General features: G+C 48.9%; 1 protein-coding gene across 2 annotated transcripts in view; it reads left to right on the top strand.

Annotated features, from left to right (window-relative positions):
- The window catches only part of CNNM2 (cyclin and CBS domain divalent metal cation transport mediator 2), a 62,879-nt gene extending 44,191 nt beyond the window's left edge, over window positions 1-18,688 (top strand). The window contains exons 3-8 of one of the 2 annotated variants that reach the window (XM_053922722.2): window positions 2,181-2,318; window positions 4,314-4,483; window positions 10,077-10,170; window positions 13,221-13,286; window positions 16,867-17,051; window positions 17,740-18,688. In XM_053922722.2, the coding sequence (XP_053778697.1) occupies window positions 2,181-2,318; window positions 4,314-4,483; window positions 10,077-10,170; window positions 13,221-13,286; window positions 16,867-17,051; window positions 17,740-17,949 (863 nt within the window). In that variant the 3' untranslated portion in view covers window positions 17,950-18,688. The remainder of the gene's footprint in view (window positions 1-2,180; window positions 2,319-4,313; window positions 4,484-10,076; window positions 10,171-13,220; window positions 13,287-16,866; window positions 17,052-17,739) is intronic. The other variant, XM_053922723.2, reaches the window with a different exon arrangement.
- Window positions 18,689-24,279: the final 5,591 nt, after the last annotated feature.

The following is a 24,279-nucleotide window of genomic DNA, read 5'->3' as shown; positions in this document are numbered from 1 at the left end:
GCACTCAGGACACACCTGCTTTGCTCAAAGCAGAGGGATTTTATTCAGTTCCACCAGAAGGGAATGCCTTATTTTATTTTTTAAAGATGTTGTTTATTTGTTTTTAGAGAGAGGGGAAGGGAGGGAGAAAGGAACATCAGTGTGTGGTTGCCTCTCGTGTGCCCCCTTTTGGGGGCCTGACCCACAACCCAGGCCTGTGCCCTGACTGGGAATTGAACTGGTGACCCATTGGTTCACAGACTGGCACTCAAATCCACTGAGCCACACCAGCCAGAGCGAATATCCCTTACTTTAAAATTGAGAGAGTCTTCTGTGTACCCTTAAAAGAGTAAATTTTATATTAGCCAATGACCTGCTTCTGAAATGTATCTTATTTTTTTCCTCACATCTGTGAGTTCTTAAAAAACACCAGTTTCTGTGTGGTTTATCCTTTTGACACTTGGGGGATAGTTGGAGGTCTCATAGTAGAGAATATTGTGTGTGTCTACATTCTTTTCATTGTTCCTCATGGCGACTCTTTGACACCAAGTGTGTCTGTGTATACTTAACGTGTTTTCCCAGGGGTGGTATTCATCATAAGAAAGATAATTTAGACATTAATGAGGCCTTATGTTTGTACTTCAGTTAACTTCTTTCAAACCTTGGTTAGACTGATTTCATGCAGAAATGTTGCCTAATGTAACTTACTGATATGAAATGCTGAGCTTGTGGTTTCAGGTATATTCATTAAAAAAAGATGGCATTTACTTATTTTTAGAGAGTGGGGAAGAGAGGGATAAAGAGAGGGAAAGAAACGTTGATTGGTTGCCTCTCACCCTCCCCCAAACAGGACCTGGCCCACAACCTAGGCATGTGCCCTGACCTGGAATCGAACCAGTGACCTTTTGGTTTGTGGGAAGATGCCCATACCACTGAGCCACACCAGTAAGGGTGGTTTCGTGTATATTCATGACTTAGATAGGTGGTCAAGGATGATGACTTTTGTCATTAGAAAATTATTTTAAAATTTTTCATGGATTTATACTGTCTGATTCTCAATAGAATTTGAGTGAGAAGAAATTATAAATTGTAATCATCTTCTTCCAGAAAAAGCCTAGTAAGCAAGCTATTTCACCATGGGCATGAAATGGTAGTGCAGACCTTTCATTCTTGGGAAAAAGAGCAAGCATGTGGGGCCTTGCCTTTAACCTAGTTTTTTCCTTGATCATTTCTGGTCCAGAAAAATACTTGAAAAAATGTTTTGCATTAGACCTTCTAGATCAGGGGTTGGCAAACTATAGCCCGTGAGTGCCTGCTATCTGTTTTTGTATGGCTCACAAGCTTGGAATTTTTAAATTGTTGGAAAAAAATCAAAAGAAGAATTGTTTTGTGACGTGAAAATGTTACAAAATTCAAATTTCGTATCTGTGATAAAGTTTTATTGGAACACAACCATTCTCATTCATTCACATATGGCTGCTTTCGCTGAACAACAAGAGTTGAGAAGTTGCAACAGAGACTACATGGTCTTTAGAGCCTGAAATATTTACTACCTAGTCCTTTACAGGAGAAGTTTACTGACCTTGTTCCGGATCACTGTCTTCGTATTTGCTTGACCTTGAGGATCTCGTGGTCTGGGGTGGAAATGTAGTGAACAGATGTTACTATTAAAATGCTCTTCTATGAAAGTGTTTTTGTTTGTTTCTTAAGAGATTTTGCTTGTGTATTTGTTTTTTCTTTGAACACAGGCTAGGAGCCTCTTGAAGGCAGGCATATTGCCCTGGTGTCTGCTGTAGTAAGTGACTGTTCTTTACTGCAGTGAGGTGACCTTGAGTAGCAGGAGACTGTGCCCTCCAGGCCACATCCTCTGTTGCTGTGAGGTTCTGCAGGTTCTGTGAGGGGAGGGCTTTTGCCCAAGGCTGCCCCATACGGACTCGTAAGGGCTCTGGAGATCTTCATGAAGTGTGTTTATAGCTGCTCCTGATCAGGTTGCCTGTTACTTACTTTGGATTGTGTTAGGACTGTGCAGCTCTGATTTGATGAGGATCCCCCCTTCCTTCTTTCCACGCTGTGTTTGTGCGTAGGGTGTACACAATCTGGAGAGTCTAGCCTTTCCTGTGTACTTCGTTATTTTCATTCAGAAAGATCCCTGACCTAATGGAATGCACTTCCTTATTTTTTTTTTCTTATTCTTTCCTCAGCGGATAACAGAACGAAGAAGAAAGTGGCCCATCGTGAAAGAAAGCAAGATTTTTCTGCCTTTAAGCAGACAGACAGTGAGATGAAGGTTAAAATATCACCACAGCTTCTCTTGGCCATGCACCGTTTCCTAGCAACAGGCAAGTGCAGCTTATCACCATTTGAAATCTCTACCAACCCTGGAGCGTGTTTCTCACCCACTACTGACTGGGTTGGGCTGGGGTGGAAACTGGAAAATGGGGTGAAAGTAATGCCACTTTTGTGTTTTGTTTTTTGTTTTGTTTTGTTTTTTTCCTTTTTAAATTCTCTCCTCTCCTGTGTTCAGTGTCGGCATGAACTCTGAGACATTTGCCAGGGGTGGACCAGTAACTTAAAATTGGTCTGAAAGGTAAGGATGAATGTTAGTGCCACACTGCATGTGAACTGTAGGCCAGGTCGTCTGCTTCCAGCTCAGTCCCTGGGAGAGCAGCTGGCGGAGTAGGCTGACGGTGCGAACCGGGCGCCACCTCGCTGTGTGTCGGACAGTTGAGTAAATTCTCTCTTCAGCTTGCCTTGGAAGAACAGGTGGATACCAGTGGTAACACAGGTGCTATGATTTGCAAAGAAGCAAAATAGGTTTTCAAAATTAAATCTTTTATGGTTTTAATGAAATCATAAATTCTAAGAACTTGGACATGGATTTCTTGATGGCCTCTTCAGATCAGATTGTTAACTTGGGCCCATTCCAGGAGGCAAATGTACACATCACTAAAACCACCAACCCAGCCAGCACTGACTGCTCCAGAGAGGTCAAAGTTGAATGGACTTAAGAGACTGACCAGCCCTTCTCACATCCCCAGTGGCTGTCTCGATGAAGGGCGAGCTCTGTGGGCCAGGGGAAGGGTGAGGAAGTCTGGAAGTACCCAGTGACCTGTTGAAGACGTCCGTGTCCAAGACGGGCAGCCAGTGCCTTTCAGCTGCGTGCAGTGCACTCCGACTGGTTTGGGAAGAAGGCTGCCAGCAGCCACGTGAGAGGCGCCACACGCCCTTTAAGATCACGTTTTCAGATCGTGGAAACGTGCACGACACAATAGTTACGACATGGGAAAGTGCTCGTAACTGAGTGTAAAGTGAGGAAGAACAGGCTGTGGAACTGTGTGTACGGAAGACTATGGTTGTGTTTCGCATGTGCACACTCATATGTAGGCACACACGCCCAGGCAGACACTGGGAAGAAACGCTCACCACCAATTGCTCAGAAGGTTACAAGTGGTTGGTTTATAGGTAATTTTTTATTGTCCTCCAACTTTTCCTGTACTTTCCAAAATTTCTGCAATGTACTATCTTACTTTGTTATTACAAAAAAAAAAAAGCACAGAAGCTAGTACAGAATTTATAATTTTCATATATAATTAAAAAAAATTTAAACTTATGAACTTATCTTCAACATACTTGTTTATTCTTTCTCTGATTCTGAAAAATGTTCATCATTTAAGAACCATGATTTAAAACTAAATGTTATCCTACTCTGCCTCTGAGATACCATACAGCCCAGTTTCTGGTTTTTATTTTAAATAAAATCGATGTCTTTGTAAATGTAGATCAACATAACTTGTTTTTAACGAGCAAGCTGGAGTGCATGTCGATGTGTGCACGTGCCTTGCTTTTTCTCCGAGTCTCTCCGCGGTCCTGTTCCTGGACCCTCCTGGGCGTTTGAGCGGGAGCAGCAGCCGTGGGGCCCCTCGTCGAGCGCCTGGCACTAACCCCACCAAGACGCTTCCTGACCTTCGCTTCTCCCTTTGGCTGTTGTTGGACAGTCAAGGCTGTTGTGGCTGTTGAAGGGCTTCCTGGCAGTCAGGCAGCCTGCTTCTGGTTGGGTTTCGTTTGTGTCAGTCAGAAAATTAGGGTGTTTTTGTGAGAACGGAAACCAGTGACAGGTTGAAGAGGAAGAACTTTAAAAGAAACAACTACGAAATTTCAGCATTTTCTGGTTTCTCCCAGGTAATCTGCCCCCAGTGGATCACCAAACGAAGTCTCGTTCATTCATATTGTGTCACTTTGATTCCAAGTATCCTTATTATCTAAACATTTTAATCACTAATATAACTTTTTCTACCCATTTGAAGTGTAATGTCAAGTTGTGTTTGTATCTGTAGAAGTAGAAGCATTTAGCCCATCCCAGATGTCAGAGAAGATCCTGCTAAGGCTGCTAAAGCACCCCAATGTCATCCAGGAGCTGAAGTTTGACGAGAAGAACAAGAAAGCCCCGGAATACTACCTCTACCAGCGCAACAAACCCGTAGACTACTTCGTTCTCATTCTGCAGGTCAGAAGAGTTGTTCAATAGTGCTATCTCACTGCGCACCTGTCCCCCTCGTTCTGAGGAGCTGCGGTGTGGGTGAATGGGCGTCAGGGCTTACGTACTTAACTTCTGGGGAGGCCATCTAAGTGGGAGAATTCCATCTCCCTGTTTTCGTATCTGTAAGGTAATTCCAAGGCAAAGCAGTGTCAGTTACTTTAATTTCCAGTCCCGAAGGGCACGTACGTAGTCATTGCTGGGGCGCTGACTCAAGTGAAGGGTGGTGAATTCAATAGTACTTTTTGAAGACTTTGGGGCAGTTACCTGTAATATGTCTAAATCTTGGCGGGACATTTGAGATTTAATTCTCTTGAGTCCCTTGGGTCCTCTTCTTTTATCCCAGCACCCCCGCCATTAGGATTTGGTCCTACAGCTTCCTGGGGATATCTTACTCTATCTCTTCCCTTAATACACCAAAACAATCCATTTATTATTGTTTTTATTCCTGGGTACTAATCAGACTGTTTTACAGAGGAATCAGTCTCATAAGCAGAGCCTCTCATGGCAACGATGACTTAACTCCTTCTCACTCTGACGCAGCCCACTGGGTGTGGTGGGAAGGTCCACCCCGTCTGAACCCGCCTCGGGGCCTTGGTGCTCGGGTCAACCGCAGGCCCTGTGCTAACACCACAGTTTGACTTAATGGAGCACTGTCCTTGGCACGGAGGCTGAGATGATTACAGTGGATGAAGTGCTAGTCTTAACCACTTCTCGTACCTCTTTATTGAAGACCAATTTTACAGGAAATCTTGAGTTTATTTCACTTCAGGAATACGAGCCCCATAAATAAGCATTCTCCTGTTTCTTGGTTACTTCCAAGATACTGATGTGCGGTATTATTATAGGAGTGTGATTAGTGCAACACACTTGGTGTGCGCTCACATTTGCATGAGTCCAGCAGGGTCCCAATTATCTAAATGAATTAAGAAGGTTCTTTTTATTGGAAAGCAACTCTTATCAGATACCTGGGTGTTAGGGCTCTGGGGAGAGCTGTGCTGGGTTTGCGCTCCTCCCTTGTTTGGATGGTGTTGTGGCAGCTGGAAGCGGGAGTGGGGAACCCAAGAAAAGCCCGTGATTAACAGTCACACGCCACTTCCACACAGGCTGTCTTGGAGCTCCTGTTGTTGGGGTTTTCTGACTCAATGCCTGATTCTTCTCACCTTAGTTTTATTCCACCCTAAATTGCCCTTTTTAAAAAAATCCTCATTTGTGGATATCCTTATTGATTTTAGAAAGGGAGAGGGGTGGGGGGAAACATCAATTGGTTGCGTCCCATATGTGCCCCAGCCGGGGATCGAACCCACAACCTTTTGGTGTATGGAAGGACATTCCAACCAGCCAAGCCCCATTGCCAAGGCCGTGGTTTCTTTTATGGGAGGTAGACTAGATTGACCTCTTTTCTCTTCGATTGTCAAGTAACACAATGACAATAGCCAACACAATAATAGCTGTCCCGTGGGAATGAATCAAAGTTGTACCTACTTTTTTGTGAGATTGGCAAAAAAAAAAAAAATACTTTTTTTTTGCTTGGTGTGCTGCAGATTTTAGTAATTAGTTTACGTGTGCCATGAGATGAAAAAGGTTGAAAATCGCTCTTCTGGACCCCAGAAGGAAGGTGGCTGGTGCTCCCCTGCTTGGGTGCCTACAGAGGAGAGACCAGTCCAGAGCTCGGGATCTTTGCGCGGCACCCTTCCCTCATTTAATGAGTGGGCTCACAGCAGCCGGGACTGCGGGCGCCCCTTGAGTGACCAGGCTGACAGAAGGTCCAGAGCTGGGCCGCCACAGGTGTTCAGCCGGGATGCCTGGGAGAAGCAGCCAGACACCAGTTTTGCTTTTTGTTGCTGGTGGTGCTTGCTTTTTAAATCCCTGGTGTTTTTAGCTCACAGCAAGGGACTCTATACTTCTGTGTCCCCGGCAGAGGTTCCGAGCAGGGGAGTCCTGAGTACACCCAGGAACTGTTGTCCCCAAGAGGGAGACCAGGTGATGCTATGCGGTCTCTTCTGGGGAGTTACTGCTGCCCTGCTGCCTCTGATACTTGATTATTTAAAGAAAAAAAAAAAAAGTGCACTGATGCCCATTGGCAGGGACACAGAGCACAGAAGGCCCTGGGACTTGTAAAACAAGTGATTTGGGTCACCCGGAGCTCCATACAGATTGAAATGGTCGTGAGGCTTGGTTACATTTGGTCCTTCCTCCTGGCTTCCTGCATAGAAATTGAGGTTATAAGATGGTTGATCCTTCAGCTCCTCTCCTAGGGGACCTGCCCCCTCTGAGGGCAGTCACTCGGCCCTGCATCTCACTTCCCGCTGGCCTTTGGCTCTGGCTCCCTTAGCCACCACCTCTTTCCCCCTGCACACTTCCTTCCCTCACTGCCTTCGAGTGGGCCCTGGGTTCCCTGGGCCTGAACAGCCTTCACTGGCGCCCCAGGCCGCCCCTCCCTTGATGCCGTGTCTGTCCTTGTGGACCTGCTGCCTGTGCTTTCTCTGGCCTGTTGTTCCCCTTTCCCCTGCCCTCTGGCTTCTTCGGGGCACCTCTCCTGACAGCCGCCAGTGACTCCCCCTCCAGGACTCTGATCCTCCCCTCATGTGTGAGGTTCTCCCTGTCCTGGTCTCTGTGGTGGCACAGCTGTCTAGCTCTCCTTTTGTCTGTTTTGTCCTCGGGCCCCGTAGTGATTTCTGTTTCTCTCCTGCCCTTGGTCACGGGGCTGCGCACAGCCCGGTCCTTTCCTCTTTCCACTTAGTGCCTTCTCTTATCCGCTCTCAGATCTCCACTTCTAGGTCTGACCTTTCTCCTGACCTTCACTCCTCATTGCGGCCTTTTCCATGGACTCTTCCTAAGGCCATGTTTTTAAGGGAATCTGGCCTCTCCTCCTGGCCCCACCACGGTGCTGCCCCTTCCCGGCTTTGCCATCCACGCAAGGTGTCCCGTGTCCCCTTCACTCAGAGCAACTTCTTTTGTGGTTATTGAGTCCCCTTCTCTCCCTTACCCTTTGATGGTTTCACCAAATTATGTTGATTCCTTATCCATACAGATCTTTTTCCAATCCTGTGGTTACCACTCCAGTGTAAGGCTAGATTGATCTTCCTGAAACTGTATCCCTCTGTTCAAGAACCTGACCTACTAGCCTGTCATTCAAGGAGCTTCCTAGTCTAATCTGCTCCCCAAACTGCTTTTCCAGGCCCACCCTGCCCTTGTCCCTACCAGTCCAAGCGGGCTCGGCAGTCTGCTGTCACCCACCTCTGCCCTTCTTCCACACCACCCCTCTCCTGGCTCAGTCAAATCCTTTTCCTCCTTAGATATTGCCTTCCTGTATAACATTGTCTTTATATAAGAAGAGGAAGTAATTTTTTTCTCTGAATTCTTTTTAATTTTTTAAAAAAGATTTTATTTATTTTTTAGAGAGAGGAAAGGAGGGAGAAAGAGGGAGAGAAACATCAGTGTGTGGTGGCCTCTCATGTGCCCCCTGCTGGGGACCTGGCCCATAACCCAGGCATGTGCCCTGCCCGGGAATCGAACCAGTGACCCTTTGGTTTGCAGGCTGGCACTCAGCCACTGAGCCACACCAGCCAGGGCCTTTTCTCTGAATTCTTTATATTCTTATTGTTTTTTTCCACATGTGGAACTTTACTGCTTTGTATCACTGATTTTCATGTGCTTTCCCCTCCCCCCTGGACTGTAAGCTCTTATTGGCAAGGAGTGTCTTCCCACAGCATCCGCCCGAGGACCCTGCGTGGCTGGGTGTTCAGCACCTATTGCAGATTGATTTTAATTATGGGTGAAGTTTTCACTTCCTTTCTTGTAGCAAAAGAATTTGGTTGGGGATTGGTAAAACTAATACACCCATTGAATGAAGGAAAACCTAAAAGAGAGACAATGGATAGTTTTCTGAAGTGATTTGAGGGAAGTCTACCATAATTTGGAATTCAGTATGGAATAATCGGGAGTGGTCAGAATAATAGAGTTTGCCTTGGTGGCACAGTGTAGCATCTTGGTTCAGAGCTTGTCCTTCGGTAGCTTAATCTTTCTGAGCCCCACTCCTGCGGGGGATCATGGTGTCTGCTTCACAGAGCTGTGAGCTTTAGATGAGTGAATCAAAGCACTGTGAATTGTTCGCACAGTTCCTTGACTTCAGTAAAGGTAGCTTGAATTTTTTTAAAGAATTTGTTTTTAGAGAGAGGGGAAGGGAGGGACGAAGGGAGAGAAACATTGATGTGAGAGAGAAATATCGGTAGTTGTCTCTTGCACGCCCCCCGACTGGGGGCCGAACCTGTATCTCAGGCATGTGCCCTGTCTGGGGATCGGACCGGTGACCTTTCACTTTGCAGGATGGTGCCCAGCCACCTGGGCCACACCAGCTGTGGCTGGTAGCTTGAGTTTTGTTTGCTCATCGTGCAGGATGCACCACGAACACACCCTGTCACCGAGAGGCAATGAGAGCTGTTCTGACCCTTGGCTTGGAAATCTAGGAGTGCAGCTCACTTACTAGGGTATTGCAGTAGCCCAGAAAAATGCACTGAACATCTGCCGTGAAGGGATTATGGTGGACCCTAAAGCTGTAGGGATGCGTAAGGAAGGCCTAGTCATTGTGTTCCAGGGGAACTGATAAGAGTGAAGGAGAAGTTGTGGACAAGTTGATACAGAAAGGGAAGGAAAGGGGAAACCTTAGGAGGGGTTTTGTCCTGATGGAAGGAGACTTTCTTAAGGCACTTTTCCAAGACTGTGAGGAGAAAGCATCGCAGTGCCTCTGGGAAGTCTGGATGGCAGGGGATTGGCCTGAAGGTTGTCTGCTCAGTTGGTTAGGGGACCCGGGTAGTGAGACAAGAGCTCCGCCCCTGGGAGCCAGTTTAGTTCTGTCTGTCCATGGCCACGAACCATGTTGACCCTTGACCCTGACTGCTCCAGTCGGCCTCCTACAGGACAGCTTGGGTGACCATCACTGGGCATCTTCTCAGTTCGTCCTACTGATGGAGCAAGACATCATCTCTGTGTCACTGGGACGGCTCCTGAAGAAGCCACAAACTAAGGAAGCGGGGAAATGGCAAGTGGCCTAGAGAAATTAAACACCGCACTGTTACTATCATCTTTGTGTCCTAGCCAAATCTAGTTTTCTCTTCTTTTTTTAAAATATCTGCAGTCATAACTTTTTTTAAAAAAATATTTTATTTATTTATTTTTAGAGAGAGGGGAAGGGAGGGAGAGAGGGAGAGAAACATCAGTGTGCAAGAAATACATCAATTGGTTGCCTCTTTGCACATCCCCCAACTGGGGACCTGGCCCGTAACCCAGGCACATGTCCTGACTGGGAATCAAACCAGTGACCCTTCAGTTCACAGGCCGGCACTCAGTCCACTGAGCTACACCAGCCAGGGCTAAATCTAGTTTTCATATTTACGGTGAGCGCACCCTCTCCTTTACCTGGGAAAGATGATCAGAAGCCTGCCTCCCTTGGGCTCATTGGGAAAGGAATTCAGAGGAAACCTGAGGCAGGACAGAATCTTGCCTAGGGCTGGCAAACAGATGCCTGTGCTTAGACTGAAAACACCTCCCTTTCTTCTCACAGGGGAAGGTGGAAGTAGAAGCTGGGAAAGAAGGTATGAAGTTCGAAGCCAGCGCTTTTTCATACTACGGTGTGATGGCCCTCACAGCCTCACCAGGTGAGTTTTCTTCAGCCTGGGAGGGCCCAGCTCTCTGTTAGGAAACAGTGCCTTTCTATAGTCACCATTCTTCTTTCCCTGCCAGCTAGCCCTGTATTTATTTACCTCCTGAACTTCTTATTGAAGTCGCTCATCATACAAAAAACCCGCACAAAGCACAAGTGTATGTACTTCTGTGACTTTTCACAGGCTGAGCACGCCCGTGGGAACCAGCCCCAGATCAGAGACAGAACCTCATGGCCCCAGGGGACCCTCCGCCCCCACCGCACTCCCCACTAGCCACTGTCCCCCAGAATTAACCACTGTCTCGACTTCCGAGCATAGACCAGTGTTGCCTATGTGTTGACCCTCATATAAAGGGAGTTACATAGGATGTGTTTTGTTGGGTCTGGCTTCTTTCACCCAGTCACGTTCCTCCGTGTTGCCAGCCAGGGGTGCTTACACTTCATGTCTTCCCATCGCTGAGTAGTGTTCCATCGTGCGAGTGTGCAAGGGTGCATTTACTCTGGTCACTGCTGGTGGACGTTGGGGTAGTTTCCTGTTTGGGGCTACTGTGGAGCGTGTGGCCGTGGACACTCTTGTCCCTTGGTGGACGTGCATGCAGCTCTGTCCGGTCTGTGTTTAGGAGTGGGATTGTGGGGTCACAGGGTGTGAGGGCGTCTTGCACTTCAGCAGCTTCTGCCCAGCCATTCTCCCACATGGCTGTAGCAGTTCACACTCGGCTGTACTGCGGGGGCTCCTGCGGCTCCTCACCCACCACTGCTATTGTTAAGTCATTGAAATGTTAACTATCCTGGAGGTCTTTCAATCGGCGTTTTCCTGAGGATGAATGGTGTAGTTAACATGTACTTATTGCCTCTATCCAGCTCTTATCTGGAGAGCTGGCCAGTCGAGTCAGCCAGCTGGGGGTGGCTGTGCCATGCATGTTAACTAAGTGCTCTGAGTGCCCACAGGTGGTGTCTGTCCTGGTAGGAACGTGGACACAGACACCTACCCAGCTTCCCTCTGGGATGGAACCTGAACAGCCCCCTCTTGGTGTTGGTTGCTTGGCCCTGTTTGCGCGCTCGGTACCTAGCTCCGACTAGACCAGGGCAGACTGGTAAACAGAGGTGCTGTAGTGCCACCTTGTGGCCAAAACGTCAAATGACATGCTGTGCTAGGAAACATCCTAAAAAAGTCACTTCTGAAAATCAGTATTAAAAGGGGGAGGGATACCTCCAGACAAGGCTGTTTTTGTGATGTCGGCCCTCACCTACAATGCCACGTGATGTCTCAGGCACCAAGCTGTTACAGTTAGAAAGCCAGGGAAACATCAGGCCGCCTCTCGCACTTCCAAACCTCCCCTGCCCCAGATGCATCTTCGCACTATCCCTGGGCAGGTTTCCGAGTCACATGGGCCAGTGTCCCCACTGTCAACCAGTGACGGACACCCAGTGTGAACACAACCCTATCTAGCCCCACTTAGCTAGTCGGTGTCTGCTGTAACTTGAAGGAGACATGGAGATACTTAACCGGGCGGAGAAGGCCTGAGTACCAGCCTTAGTTCCATCATATATGCTTGCCTGGCTTTGAAAAGGCCCTAGGCTTCCTCATTATTAAAAGGATATAATAAGATTGCCTCGTGTGAGTGTTAAAAGCACAGAATGTACGCAAGTGTAACCTTTACAGCTCAAGAGGAAATGTTGGTATAGCAGGTGTGGAGATTGTGACTGTTTTGGGGAACCAACCTCAAATTAGCCCGGGAGAGCAGAATCAGATTTATAAAGTGGTTTTGAAAAGAAAGCTGGAAGAGTGAATTGTACATTTGTGTTGGTTACTGGTTCTGAAGCCCATACCAGCCCAGTTCACATTGAACTATGGATTCAGGTAGGGGTAAGTCCCATTCAGAAAGGAATTGGGGAGCAAGCTTTCTGTGCAGAAAACCGGGGTGTGGGGGGAGGGAGGCTGTCTACCTAGTTTGGAAATGATGGAAAGTTAATAGCATCTTATTGTGAAGCCCAGTATTTCACTTGACCTTTACAATTCAGATTTGGGATTTTGTATGTTCAATGAGAGATGCCATTAGTACAATAATCTCAAGATGATATTTCTATTGATTTTGATTGCCTAGGAAAATCCTACAGTAATCTGTAATCAAGATTTGCCCAGTTATATGTCAATTGTACCTCCATTAAAAAAAACAACCCTGGCCTGGTCAGGTAGTTCAGTTGGTTGTAGCATCGTCCCAATGCACCGAGGTTGTAGGTTCCATTTCCAATCAGGGCACATACAAGAATCAACTAATTAATGCATAAATAAGTGGGACAACAACTCTCTCTCTAATAATAATGATGATAATAATAATAATAATAATAATAATAATAATAATAATAAACCTGCCCAGAAAATAGGACTCTGCTCAGTAGGGCGACGTTGGCTGGACTTTTCAGTCCGCAGGACTACAGCCCCCATCTGAGGGAGCAGTGAGAAGGACGCCTTTGTTCTGGCTGTTCCCAGGAAATCTGTGTATGATGTTCTGTATTTACTTGCCTGTAACACTTTGAAATTTCAGAGTATTCCAAAGCAATTCAAAGCATCAGGTCAAAGTTGCAGTCAGACTAATTAAGGATGTAAATGAATTGGATGACTAATTGCTTGCCACAGATAGGGATGCTGTAGGCGGTGCTGGGTGCTGGCACAGCGGCTTGGGTCATGCTCTTGGGCCTGCTGGGTAATTGAGCTCCCTTTTGTGTGGCTTGTTGTTTTAAGTCCTTAGGAAGAGCATGTTTTGAGCTCTAACCCAATTGGGTATTAACGGCTTACGAGATTTCCAGGTTAGTACAGAAGTGTGTGACTAGGACTCCAGCCTCCCCACATTCCTCCTCCTGGAAAGCGGAGCGTTGTGGTGGTGGTGGTGGTTGTTTGTTTTTTAACTTAATGTCATGTAGGGTTTTTAATTTCTGGAATTGATGGCTCATATGGGTAGTGCTGGCATCCACTCCTGTCCCCTGACTGCAGAGCTCCTTCTTGCCTTTCAATATGGTCTCACCCTGTTTTTCTCCATTTTTCAGTTCCTTTGTCCCTGTCTCGTACCTTTGTTGTCAGCAGAACAGAGTTGTTAGCAGCAGGTTCTTCAGGTAATTCTGCATGTTTCCTTTTCATAATTCTTCTGATTGCCTCCCTGGACCCCTGCAAAAGCCTTCTTCAGTTTTCCTGTAAGCTCTGGAACTCCATGTTTCTGTGCCTTGTAGTGAGCTAGCCAGGAAGGTACACGCCCACGGCAGGTGCAGGAGGGGCTGGGGACACTGGCAGGAAATCTTGGGACACGAACAGCGATGAACCATGGGAAGGGAGAGTGATGCTGACCTTGGGTTCAGGGCAGTGAAAGGCGGATGCTTTTGGTTCTTACTCTGACCTCAGCAAAGTCATGGTATGTGGAGGCCGAGGCCCGGAGGACCTTAAACCCAAGGATGCTTCTACAGAGCATGCACAGCTAAAAGCCGGACAGACTGGGAACTCTTGGGGGGAACCCACAGTGTTGCTGTCTCTTTGGTCCTCCCAGCATCCATATGAACAGGGTACACGCATTTCTGCCTCTGTCAGGCAGGTGGCCCCGCTTCTCAGGTCTCCCCCTCTTTGTTTTGAAACCAGCACCATGCGCGTTCCTAACCAGCTGCTGATTACTGCCCTGCAGGAGAGTCGGTTGTGCCTGGCCAAATGTGCAGCTCCTAAAGACAAAGGCAAAGATTTAATCTTTCTTTAATTAAAGTTGCTGGGTTTCCTACTTGATAGTACAACTTTTCTGTATTTATTTTGTTCCATGCAGCTTAAACTTTAAAAATATGAGTGATGAAATTTGTGTTTCATAAGCCAGTTTCAGCAAAATTCTAAAATGCCATTACTCGGTACAGGAAGCAATACTTGTCTTAGAAACCAGTGTTCTCTCACATCTTTGCTCTGAAAAGTTTGGGGTGTTTGAGGGTAAGATATCACTCTTAAGGCTATTTGAATCAAACCAATTGGCAGACTATACATGCACAAACATACATGTGCGCACACGTATTTATGCACATGAGTATATTTATGCATATGTTTTTATTGTTTTCTCCCCATTTTATTTGCTGGCATCTGTCACCTGTTTAAAATGTCACAGGAGCTGAAGTAGAGTGACTTTTGGATGAAGCTCATGGAAATGTCATTTGTTTTTTATGTTTCCCATAAAATTTAAGAGATTTCTTAGCTCTGCCCACTCCATCTGATGCAGTAACAGAAGAATACATTTGGCGGGCCCAGGCCTTTGGGGATGCTGGTATTACCATAACAGGGTACCTAATAAATGGGGGTTGGATTAAACCAGTGCTCTTCAGCTATTCCAGAAGGTGCCTTGTAGTTCCCAGGGAAGAGGCTGGGGATGTTTCTTGATTGTATCTTTTAGCTCACTAGCAAAAAGACAGGACTCCTAGGTAGGATGAATTAAAAACCACCAAGACAAAAAGCAGAAAGAAAACAATTCTGAGAAGGCATAAAGAGGAATTAAAATTGGAAGTTGTTTTGATAATTGTCTAAAATTTTTGGCAACAAAACATGTCCTGAACTGGAGGGAGGCCATTTAAAGCCTTTATTCTCCTTTGAGTGGACACACACACATTTCATCGTGTGTTGATGAGAGGCTGGTCACGCTGGGCGCCTGTCAAGCTGCAGAAAGGCTCCTGGAAAGGGGGTTGGCTTCTCCAGACCAGCTGCGAGGCCAGGCACTGGGTTCCTGGCAAAGGAGAGGGCCCATCTCACACCACCAGAGGCGGTGGGTTGAGAGGAGCGGGCTGTGAGTCTGGATATGTTGGAAGACCAGAGAAAGTGCCCTGTAACCCTCCTTAGGAGAGAACACCAGGAGACCCAAGCACGGCATCAGGCCTCAGACATCTGTCTGCCGGTGGACGCACAGGTCCTGATCAATAAGCAGAGTGCCCTCTGAGTGTTTCATTGTTGGAGCCTTCACACTGTAGCACAGGAGCAAACACAATTTTGAAGGCATCTGTAGAAATAAATGGTGATGTGATTTGGAGCTAAGGCTTGGCGGTACAAGGGTATCTCTCATTTCAAAGAACTGTTGGGTTGTCAGCCGGGTGAAGTTACACCACGTGTGGAAAAGGCTTGCCTGTGAGGCCAGGCCTGTGGGGGAGAGGTCTGGCAGGAAGCACACAGGGAAGAAGTTGTTAACCATGCTTGTTTATCGGTGCTTACTTGGAGTTGAATGCTACGCTGAGCACCCTGTACATCATCTCACTTGGAACCTTCATCAGACCACCTGAGGTGGCTGCTGTCAGTCCTGCCTTTTACAGGTAGGAATCTGAGGCTTTGCAGAGTTGGGACACCTGATCGAAGCTCTGTTCTGCCAAACAGGAAAATGTGATAGGTTATCGATGTGCCCTGTCCTCTTAGAAGATAAGTGGAAGCAACAAGAGCAACTGCTGCTTTGGGTTTAACTTTGACCTAACAGTGGGAAATTGGTTCATGACATGAAACTCGTGGGGCAGCCGTGACGTGGGAATTTTGGCAGGAAGTGAAGGCTTCGTTTGACGTCCCTTGAGTATTTACCATGTTTTGTTCTGGGTGTCATGTCATAGGAGGGACATTTACAAATGAAATCGCAGGCGGTGGTCAGGACAGGGTGAGGGGTGGTGGGAAAGCATTTGAGGTGAAGAACCGTTGAAGTATTTCACTTGGAGAAGAAGAGGCTTAGTAAGGAGAACATACTATCTTTGAACTTTTAAGGGCCATTTCAAATGAAAGTTAGCTCCCAGAGTGGAGGTCATTTGAAGTGGGGGAGGCAGTTTTTGATGGGCATGGCTTAGAATTGTCCAGTAGTTGAAGGGTGGGACCAGCCAAGGGCCAGCTCCTCTGTGGGAGCATCTGTTGGGGACACATTGCACGGAGAATTGGCCCATTCCTGTGACGTGATTCAGGACCTGTCCGGTGGGGGCACCTGGTTAGTAGTTGTGGAATAGATTTGATTGGAAAACCACAACTGGCGGAGGCCTTGGCAGGGGGAGGGGTTCTTATTTTGAAGGAGACTTATATCAGGCGCTATGGTGAACTGGCCTGTAGGAGCGGAATCACGTGGACTCATCTGAATTTCCGTTCCCGGGGCTGGTGTCTCTTAGGGTTGAGACATCCCTGAGCTACCCGATGCGGGTGTATTAGAGTCAGAGACGAAGATCATAAGCTTGGCTGGGAGGTCGGGTATGAGCAGGTAGAACTATTCTGATCCTTTTAAAACATGTACTGATTGGTGGACACCCTCAAGAGTCTTTTGCTTTGGCTTCTGGCAAAGGAATGAAGTGCCGCCTTCCCACAGCCCATGTTTTGTAGCAAGTACTTCTGTGCTTGGGCCGCGCTTCCCCCTGGTTTGTGGTTTCTCAGCATTTGGTGATGCTCGTGACATAGGTGTGAGGCCCCAAGGTCTGTGCCTGCTCATGTCCCCGGGGCCGAGCAGCTGATCTGAGAGGAGCGTGTGGCCTCCGGGGAAACCAGGGAGTTCTCTGCCGGAGGCTCGTGTGGCAAGCTGTATGGCTGAGGCATCTGGCATAAGTTGATTGAACTTGATTATTAATTACTACTTTTTTCTTATTTGGAAAATAAAAAGCTGCCTTTTGTGGGCATATCTACGTTCCTTAGAAGGTGGTTGGGTTTTTAAAATGTTTTCCCCTCTGTCTCCAGGTGAAAACAAGTCGCCGCCGCGCCCATGTGGCTTGAATCACTCAGACTCTCTCAGTCGAAGTGACCGGATTGACGCAATCACACCGACACTGGGGAGCAGCAATAACCAGCTCAACTCTTCGTTCCTTCAAGTCTACATCCCGGATTACTCCGTGCGCGCCCTTTCTGATCTCCAGTTTGTTAAGGTAAGAGCAGAGTGAGCTACTGCTGGACGTGGCAGTTCCAGGTTGGACCCCAGCCAGCCAGCTGACTCCCCAGCGCCCCCCCACTAAGCTTCCCCTTGGCATTTTGTGGGTGCCCTGCCTCCAGCCACTGTGCCCAAGAAGCAGGTGGGGAAAAGCATTTATCTCCTTGGCTCTATCAAATGAGCTGCCAAATCAGAGGTGGCTCTTTCAGGGAATGAGAGCTGGAGATCATAAGAGAAGGAATCAGCCTTTTTCAATGAGTCTTCGGGAGCTCAGGCCTCCAGTGACTGGGGTTGGCCCTGAAAGGGCGGAAGACTGGCCAGGGTGGGATGGGTAGAGCCTTCCACTTGCCTTCTACCCTGGACACAAGGTTCTTTTCTTAGTCTGAAATAAAGATATCTTTTGGAGAATGAGCCAGCTTTAGCTGATGGAAGCCTAGCTCCACTTTCTAGTCTCTGAAAATTTGAGACAAAATTCGGAAATGGCTTATATCAGTAAAAACTGACTTGTTTACCAGAGTCAACTTGAACTTTAAAAGGTGGCTCAGTTCATTCTCAAGGATGACTTTCTCCTGGAGAAACTACGAGGGGCCGTTCGGGGATTTAACGTGTAATGATGCGCCATCCAGACAGGAGAACCCCAAACTAAGCATTCTCTTGGTTTGTGTTCTGTGTACTTCCGGCCCCAGATCTCAAGACAGCAATACCAAAATGCCTTGATGGCATCCCGGATGGACAAAACTCCTCAGTCTTCAGACAGTGAAAACACTAAAATCGAATTGACTCTTACGGAGCTGCACGACGGGTTGCCAGACGAGACGGCCAACCTGCTCAATGAACAGAACTGCGTGACGCACGCCAAGGCCAATCACAGCCTCCACAGTGAGGGCGCCATCTAGGGCGCCCCGCCCCCCCTGTCCCGCCCCGCCCCCACGCCCGCCGCCGCTGTCGGACAGCGAACCCCATTAGCGTGAGCTTGTGTGCCATGCTGCGTCCTGCGACTCCTGAGACCAAAGACTTTGTCCCCTTCCTGGAAGCAGCAGAGGAGGTCGTGAGGGCAGCAGTGGGACCTGGAGCTGGAAATCGACAGCTAGCGTGTGGCCTTCGCCATTTTGGAGATGAACTTCTTCCACCCAAATAGAATCATGTTTATTTTTTCAGCTGTACCTTTTTATTATTCACTTTCCTCCTCCCTTGATTTGCATGAAGTTGAAAATTGTTGGGATTTATTTTTTTCAAGAGATCACGTTTTTAAAAGTGTCTTTTGCAGAGTTTTAGTTGTCCCGCCTGAACTCTGCAGTGACCCCGTGATGTGATCCTGCTGGGATGGACTTGCCCCTCCAGTTGCCTTCCGTGGGCCCTCCCAGCGAGGGGCCCCTTCCTCTGCGGCCCGGTGGGCGTCGCTGTTGAACCTGAAGGATGAATGAAGAGGACCCCGCTGACGCCAACGGTCCAGTCTGTGACATTGCAGGTGGAGCCTCTACAGGGACCTGCCGTCGCCGCTCTGAGCTCAGTGTTTTAAGTCAATGTTTAACTGTGTCCCTTCCCCTCAGAAAGGTTTAAATTTGCTTGGAATGTGATTGTGCTCCCACTCTTAAGGAATTTTTATCACCAAAATGAATGTTAATGAATTTTAAACCCATGGTTTATCATTGGCAAGAGGCAAGGTGGCTTCCCCCCCCTCGACACTCCTGCAGCCTGGGATCTCGGGCGCAGCCAAGTCCTCCCCCCTGCGCCAGCAGCTCACAGAGCGCCGCTGCCCACCTCCCCGCCCGCTCTTGTTAACCCAAGATGCTGCTACACAGATGCCAAAAGGAAATCTTCCCAGGGGCTTTGGAGTAAACACGTGGTGTGGAGTTCAGGCTCCTCCCCTTCCCACCGGGCTGTGCGTCACTGTCAGAAAAGGAGCTGGGCCTGCTAGCCGTGCTCTGTGCTCCATGCTGAGAAGGCTGCTCTAAACCCATGTTTGAAGGAGGGAACTTTAGGAGCTGCCAGCCCCTGCCCCTCTTTCCAGGGAGTCAACTGTCTCTCCTCCTGTGTCCCTGGGCCTGTGGGGCCCAGTGGTGGCTGTGTCCTCCACCTGAGGACTTCTGTGCCTCCCGCCTCTGAAGCGCCCACGCCGCCCGGAGAGGCTGCCTGTACAGCCAGGGTCAGTGCGGCCCCAGACAGGGATTCAGAAACCAAATGCGTGTTGTGGCCGTTTCGTGTGTGTTTCCGCCTTATTCCAATGCCCGATGCATCATGTGTAGAGAAATTCATGTCTGAATTCTCAACTATCTCATCTGTGTGTTAAGTGGTAGCCCAAGGGACACGTGCGTTTCGTGGGCAACGTCCGTACACTGAAGTGAATTCACACCGACCACAGTGTTTGTGCAGCGATGTCAGTCCGCGCTGTGGCCCGTCCCTAGCCAAGAAGAGAGCGTTGTTTCCATGGGGTCCCACTGAACTGAGGGGAGGCCGGGGCTAGGCAGCAGTTTCTCCTCCCTCCCTCTAGGTAGGAGTGTGCACTCCAGCCTGGCCCCGCGGGGCAGGAACTGTGCTTGGGGAGTAATCTGTGACCTGCTGGCTTGCCTTCTGGCAGGCAGTTCAGTGGCTCCAGTGTTGTGTGCACACGTAGCGAGGGTTTCCTCTGGGTTGTCAGTCCTGCAGCGTCTGGCCTCCCCTTGTGGGAGAGGGTCACAGGGGTGCCTCTAAAGGGGCTGAGTGTCCTGCTGCTGGCACCCACACTGCCCCCATGGGATGGAGCCCCCGGCATGCAGCTTGACGTTAGTGGAGCCCTGCACCATGGTGGGGGGTCTTTTATACACAGATCTATCTGAATTCAAATCTCAGTTTCTTAACCTACATCTGGCTGAGTGCGCCCCAGTGCGGCAGGAACTGGACCTATCTGTAGGGTGTGCAGAAATGACTGCTCCCGGAAGTGGAGTCTGGGCCTTGCAGGGGGAGGGCACCTCTCCCCCGACAGCCACGGCCTCTCTTGGCCCGGTCAGCGCTTGCCTTCCCTTTGGTCTGGCGGAGCCCGGCCTGTCAGGCCCAGGTGCCTCTGGCCTTCAGGATCTTGGCCCGTCAGCCTCTCCTGGTCCATCTGCTGCTCCACACAGCCCGCCTCAGGGTGCCTTGTCTTGGGGGAGCCTCTGGAATCGGTTAATGTACCCAGTCTCTCTCAGAGGACTGCAGCTCCTCCCCTGACCCTAAAGCTCAGTGGGAGTCCAGGCCATGGAGAAAGGATTGATTCCAGCCTCTGCCTCCTTGACTTCAGGGAGAAACATAACGTAACTTCTCAGTACCCGGTGCGGTGGCTTTCTGTCCTCCCCATCAATGAGCTGGCAGGGGTGGCTTTGCAGAGGGGGTCCCAGAGGACGAAAGTCTAGCCTCCAAAGTTTGTATTTTCCTACAAACCACTCTTTACCTGTGACCATCCACACTTTGATAACAACAGGGAATACAAAGTAATCCCTGTCTGGGCCCCAGAGGAACGAGGGCTACCTTTGGGCTGTAGTCACACCTGCTTTGGGGCACGCTCCAGGCTCACGAATGACAGTGTCTGAGTGACCGGATTTCTTTTCCAGGCCCCACCTTCCCTCTGGAAACCAACTTCAGGCTGTTGAAGGAGAAACGCTGGCTCACGGCTTCTCTGGGCAACAGGAGAGTGGTTTGGCTCAGAAGGTCTATGCAATTCCTGTCTTTGAATGGGAGTCAGAGAAGGACCATCAGATAGTCCGGGTCTCAGTGCGCAGTGGCCAGTCCTCAGCATCGCCATCGATGGTCCTCTCCTGTGGCCGCTGGCTTTGGGAGGGACTGCGTAGCAGATGCAGGTCCCGGGGTCCTGAATTCTGCTGGAGCCCTGTCGTCAGACCCAGGGCCTCCATCCCCATCACACCTCTGTCCCCATGGCCTCCGTGGCACTGCTGTGGAACCTCTTCTGTTCCCAAGCGGCTGCTCTGCTACCCCAAAGGTCCCACCTGGAACTGGGTTCCTGGTGTCCAAGCGTTCCGAGGACCATCTGCTTGTCTTTCTAAATGGGCGTGGCTTTTCCCTACTGCCTTGGAGGTTCTCTCCCTGTGTTTCTGTTTTATATTCATCAGGCAAGTCCAAAATCATGTATTTAAGCTCTTAGGAATACAAATCCTTAAGATTTGTTTCTGGATATTGGGTGCTAATATACTAGCTTAAGCCTTGGTCTTGATTCTTACAGTTTGAATTTGAAACGGTACCCTGTTTAACTGTGTGCTCCCCTCCTTCCTCACCTCACTTCCCGAAGGTAGCGCAGTGCCCATGCCGATGTAGTTGGCTTCCCCCAGTGGGAGGGTGCAGGGCATTGGGCAACTTGCCATTTTCTACTGTTATTTCAAGGAATTTGTGTACAACTATTGAATGCAGGACTCCACATTATTAATATGAAACCTTTACTGTGAATATATTTACCTGTGCTGTCCCCAGGACCATACAACTGAAGGACCAGCTTTTTCCAGTCTAGGAGAATAGTGGTAGATACAAGTAGAACTGCATGTTTCTCCAGAAAATGAAGCAACAGGTACTTGGACTAAACCAGGACGTGCCCTTAAGCTCCCTCGAGCTGAGCAGCAGACCTAAGTAGGCCGGGACTGACGAGCCCGTGTCCTGGTCGGTCAGAAACAAAACAAAACCCAACCCTGTCATCTTCCGAAAACCAGCCAGGAACCTGTGGCCCTCTTCACCTTTCCTGGGCCAGGAGACTAAGGTTCTTCCACTGCTCCCCAGGGGTGGCCCGGGGCAGAGGACACCTGGGCTGGCACAGGAAAGTGCTCCCCGTGCTCCCTGGGATCTCAGGAGGCCACGGGGGAGGGGGGTGTTGGCTGCGTGCTCACCACAGAACCCCAGCTCGCTGGTGGCAGGGGCAGAGGGAACAGCCCCTTGGCTTTGATCCCGGAGCCACGGTTCTCTGCAGGGGCTGAGCATGCCAAGGCTGTGCTGGCAGTGCGGGGCGCGGGGACTCCCTCCCCTGCTTTTCTGCGGAGGACACAGGCTCTCGCCTTGGGCGAGGTTTCATTCCATTCTGTGTTCTGGGCTAGTGGTGCTTCGGTCTGGCAAGGGTATCTGGGTGAATTGTGGACTAGCCCAGAATTAGGAGGGGCTTAGAGAGTTCAATATGAAGGTGACTTGGGGATTCAGAAACTTTTCCAATGCAAATTTTATCAGTGAGCAACCTACTCAGTGAATTTTTATACCTCAGGGTCATTTGCAAATCGCGATCTCTCCACATTTCTTTTGCATTCAAGAGGGCTGACAGGAGAGAGGATGGTTCAGAGAATTCTAAGCTGAGGTTCACTTGTTTCCATCTGAGGGTGAGTGGTGCACCCAGGACCCGTTGCCCATGTTCACATCCCTCGAAGCCTTCATCCTGTAGGACTTACAGGCTTTCTGTCTGCAGTGAATGCTTTCTTTCCTTCTGGTCAGCCCTGAGGACAAGGGGGAGGAAACTGCAGAGCTTGGAGCAGCTTTCCTCCCACCGGCTTGGCCTGGGGACCTTCTTTGCTTCTTAGACGGTTGTGGTTGGCTCAGCGCAAGTAAGCTTCCTTTCAGTAGAGCCTCTGACCTCATCTCACGAGAACCGTCTTTAATATCTTGTGATGGGAAATGCCAGGTTGATGCAATGTGGATATGCAGGTTCTAGTGGCAAGACAGGAAAGTTCTAGGAGTTTATATACCAAGGTTCCTATATATACAGAGCCAACACATCCTGTAAGACTTGAGTGAATACATGTTTTAGAGTTTTAATCCCCAGGGGTGTATTAAACATGAACAAATTGGAAGAATGACAGGGAATATCTTCACTTGGCAGGACTATCTTCTGGCATTTGCCCACCCACATCTGACTGACATGGATTCACTCAGAAAGTGATTCTTCTGGGGCTAGGCTCCTCTTCAGATTCAGCCTGGAGAGAACTCTGAAATGGACCTGAAGGGGCCTGGGTGCCCGTGTGTCAGAGGCCTGGGCCCCTTGGGTACAAACAGCTGGTCTCAGGCTTCCAGAGCAGAAGGGAGTGGGGAAGAGCACGGCCTCGGGACTGCCCTCCCCAGAGAGCCCCTCCCCAGCTTCCGACCCCTTACTCCTGTGTCTGAGGCCTGCTGTGAAGGTCGAGTGCTTCGGTCCGTTGACCTTTCTTGTTTCTGGAGTCCTTTCAATCTACAAATGTATATGCTTTATTTTATATTATTATTTATTAATGTACATACGCCTCTACTGTTAGTACGTCATCTGTGACTAATGGGATCTGTCCTGGAGCCCTTCATCCATGGAGCTTAGGGTTCTGTTGTCCCTTAAAGTCGGTGAGAAGGCACCAATTTTTTTTTTGTCCTGAACAGGTTGCTGCTCTTACGTTGGCCCTCATGTCCCGGTCCCTTTTATCGGGACCACCTCTATTCCCGACAACCAGTGTTGGGATGAGGATGGAGACGGGTCTCTCAGCTGTGGCAGGGCCTCTCAAGTACCTCCGTGAAGGACTTTAGGGGTGGCTTCCTGGGACCGGCTCTGTTCCCTATGTGGTGGCACAGCATGGCCGTGAGACCAGAGCCTCCTTCCTCATTCCCGCCCCACCCCGCCAGGCTGGTGGGCCAGCCCTACAGCAGTCATGGCCCCCCATTCCCACCCTTGGATTACAGAGTCCATCTGTCTGGACTGTGGAAGCTGCCCGCCCATTCTGGGCTTCTAACATGCCTTCTCTCGGTTTTGAGGCCCAGTGCCAACGTTGCCTTGGCCCTCAAATGAGACCCTGCTTTGTGTCTGATTTCCATCCGCCATAGCCTTTCCTCACTGTATCATAGTGTACATTTGATGCTTTTCAGCAGCGAAGTTTTCTGAACACAGTATTCGGAGCTGTGTACATAGACCTAAAGCACAAGTGACATGTATAGGCTTCACGAGCTGATTGTCATAATGAATGCATTTTATAATTCAAATGATGTTGTAGATTTACAATCGCTCCTATTTATTTTGTACCAATTTATTTGTAAATTTTGTGATTGTTTTAAAAGGTTTTTGTTCATTTCTATTCTATTTAGATAAACGATTTTCTGTTCACCCTCCTAGCAAACGTGTGTTCCCTCTTTCCCCTCTCACCTTTGCAACACGCTGCCCGCTGCTTGGCTCTACTGGTGGGAAAGTTGGAGACTGGTTGTCCGCACAGTCACACGGCAGAGCACTTCCCTCGGACGGACACCACAAAGTCACGTGTTCAAGAGAAGTGGGT

This window comes from Desmodus rotundus, chromosome 4 (genome assembly GCF_022682495.2).
Source record: "Desmodus rotundus isolate HL8 chromosome 4, HLdesRot8A.1, whole genome shotgun sequence".
Taxonomy (NCBI): Eukaryota; Metazoa; Chordata; class Mammalia; order Chiroptera; family Phyllostomidae; genus Desmodus; species Desmodus rotundus.
The sequence above is the reverse complement of the archived record's forward strand: the minus strand, read 5'-3'. Positions and strand labels throughout refer to the sequence as shown.